The 2,756-nt window shown below is 53.3% G+C and overlaps 1 protein-coding gene across 1 annotated transcript in view; it reads right to left on the reverse strand.

Moving 5' to 3' along the window:
* PTSG_08701 (uncharacterized protein) overlaps positions 1 to 2,756 on the reverse strand; it is a gene marked incomplete at both ends in the record, with an annotated part of 5,419 nt that overhangs the window by 1,663 nt on the left and 1,000 nt on the right. The window contains 8 exons of the mRNA XM_004990436.1: positions 193 to 287; positions 460 to 490; positions 800 to 858; positions 971 to 1,041; positions 1,247 to 1,404; positions 1,633 to 1,734; positions 2,025 to 2,183; positions 2,459 to 2,584. Coding sequence (XP_004990493.1) covers positions 193 to 287; positions 460 to 490; positions 800 to 858; positions 971 to 1,041; positions 1,247 to 1,404; positions 1,633 to 1,734; positions 2,025 to 2,183; positions 2,459 to 2,584 — 801 coding nt within the window. The remainder of the gene's footprint in view (positions 1 to 192; positions 288 to 459; positions 491 to 799; positions 859 to 970; positions 1,042 to 1,246; positions 1,405 to 1,632; positions 1,735 to 2,024; positions 2,184 to 2,458; positions 2,585 to 2,756) is intronic.

Here is a 2,756-nt window from a genome sequence, read left to right on the forward strand (position 1 = left end):
GTGTGTGAGTGAGTGAGTGAGTGAGTGAGTGTGTGTGTGTGTGTGTGTGAGTGAGTGGGTGAGTGTGTGAGTGTGTGTGTGTGTGTGAGTGAGTGAGTGAGTGTGTGTGCGTGTGTGAGTGTGTGTATGTGTGCACGTGTGACACAATTCAGTCCGGCAACAGTGAAGATGCGACCATCAAATGAAACTCACGTCTTCCTCCTCGTCTTCATCTTCGTCTTCATAGTCTTCCTCGTCGTCGTCGCTTCCGTCGACATCAACCTCCGTCGCACCGCCATTAAACGCCGCTGCAATTGAAACACAATGGTGGTGGTGGTGATGTGTGTGTGTGCGTGACGATGCACGTGGCAATGATGTTACACAGCTGCAAGTTTCAACAACACTGCCGCATGCCTCCCAACCGTTGCAAGTCGACAACACGACATGCACAAGAGCCCTCGTATTGTGCAGACGACTCACAAACGGATTGGATCTGGCCCGTGTGCTGCAACTTCACAAGACGCAACGACGAAACATTTGCACAGCGGCGGGGGGGGGGGCAGACGTGGTGTTGTTGTGTGAGTTGGTGTTGTCGTGGTGTGTTAACGTGTGCACGCGCAGGGATACACAGATGAGCTCTTCTGTACATTGTCATTACGACGCCACGCACAGCTACATTTCACACACACACGCACACACACACATACGCAGACACACACACACACACACATACGCAGACACACACACACACACACACATACGCAGACACACATACATACGCAGACACACACACACACACACGCCCTTTCTTCCCACTCACCGTGCCGTCGTCGGCCTGCATGATGTAATGCATCATTGCCGTTGAAAACTCGTCAAAGTCTGCAATGAACAACAAAAGTTCAAAAAGAAGTGAGACGCAGAACAGCTGCAGCAATGCGCGTGCGCGCGCGTGTGCGTGTTGGTGTATGTGTGTGTGTGTGTGTGCATGTACCGATTGCGCCGCTGTTGTCTGTGTCGATTTCCTTCATGAGGATGCTTGGTGGCGTGTCCTCGTTCAGGTCTCTGCATGACCAAGGGAGTGCAACATGTGAGCTGGTGAATGGTCAAGAAGTGTGCTGGAACACGAAGGGGTAACAGGATAGAGAGGAAGAGGCGAGCGGGTGTACATGCGCACATGGACATACATTTTGACATGCATACACACACAACATTTACATACACGTGCATGCACACCATGCAGGGTGCGCGATGTGTGTGATCCCATTACCTGAGGAGGAGGGCGAGTTCGTTCTGGTCAATGGATCCGTTCTTGTCGTGGTCGTACTTGTGGAAAAAGGACAGCAGAAACTCGCGCAACCGCGCCGGGTTGCGGTCAATCAGTCCGGTTTCTTCAGAAGCGGACGCACGCCGACTCGCCGCCGTTTTCTGAAGAGTATACAGCGTGCAGCGCGCGCGTGAGTGTGTGTGTGTGTGCGTTGTGTGTGTGTTTGTGTGCGTTGTGTGTGTGTTTGTGTGAGCTGGGCGCAGTTTTGTAAATGTGGCCATTTCACAGAGCACACGCATGCATCAGCATGTACACCACAGCGCGCACACACACGCACACACACACACACACTGTGCATGCCCCCCCCGTGTGTTCAGTGTCAGCGGTACCTGTAGATCGAGAGCAAAAGCGCCGGAGAGAGAGACGATTTTCTCGCCAATGGCCTTTCGCATCGCGTTGTTCACTGCATCGTCGATATTGGCAAACTTGACCTAACGTCCGTAGCAGAAAAGGGGTGATGTACAACGGGGATGAGGTGAAGTGGCAGTTGTTGCGTTGTGTGGGACGTGTGTGCAGCACAGAAGCTGAAACAGACATAGGCTCAGGCAGCACAACAAGACACACCCAACACACACACACACACACACACCTAACACACCCAACACACACACCTAACACACCCAGCACACGCACACACACACACCTAACACACGCACACCTAACACACCCAACACACCCAACACACGCACACACACACACACACACACACACACACACACACCTGATAGATGAGGTAGCCGACAAAAGCGACCATGGTCACGGCAAACCCGGCGATGGCCCAGTCGCGTTCGTGCCTGGACTGGTGGTGCGTCTCGCCGGGTGTCGGCTTGTGGTGCGTGCGCTCATAAAAGAAGGCAGGGCCCTGGATAATGAGGTACGACTGATGGCGGACAAATGGCAGCAGCGGTGGCGTGGGTTGGAGGGAGGGAGAGCGGTGAGAGATGAGGGAGAGTGAGTTTACACATGGCATTTTGAAAGCGGTGGGCTGCGAGCGACCGGCTCGTTGTTATTCGCTGCAACAATCATCAAGCATGCACCAAAAGCAACCTCCATGCACATACACACACATACACACACATATCAACACACACATACATATCAACACACACACACATACACACACATCAGCACACACACACACATACGTGCACGCACCAGCGAGGTGACAATCATGATCTTTGCGCTGGTTCTGATGGAGCCGGCGATGCTGACACCTGTGTGCAGCAGCCCGCGCCTGCCCGTGATGGTCAACTTCTGGAACTTGCCCCGATGCCCGTGTGGCTGATGTGCACAGGCAGTAGTGTGGTGGTGATGGTGGAGTGAGTGAAGAGTGTGCGAGCCAATACACACGCAAGTGTTCACAGACACACACACACACACATTCACACACACACACACAGACACACACACACACACACATTCACACACACACACACACACACACACACACACA

This window comes from Salpingoeca rosetta (assembly GCF_000188695.1).
Source record: "Salpingoeca rosetta unplaced genomic scaffold supercont1.24, whole genome shotgun sequence".
Classification (NCBI taxonomy): Eukaryota; class Choanoflagellata; order Craspedida; family Salpingoecidae; genus Salpingoeca; species Salpingoeca rosetta.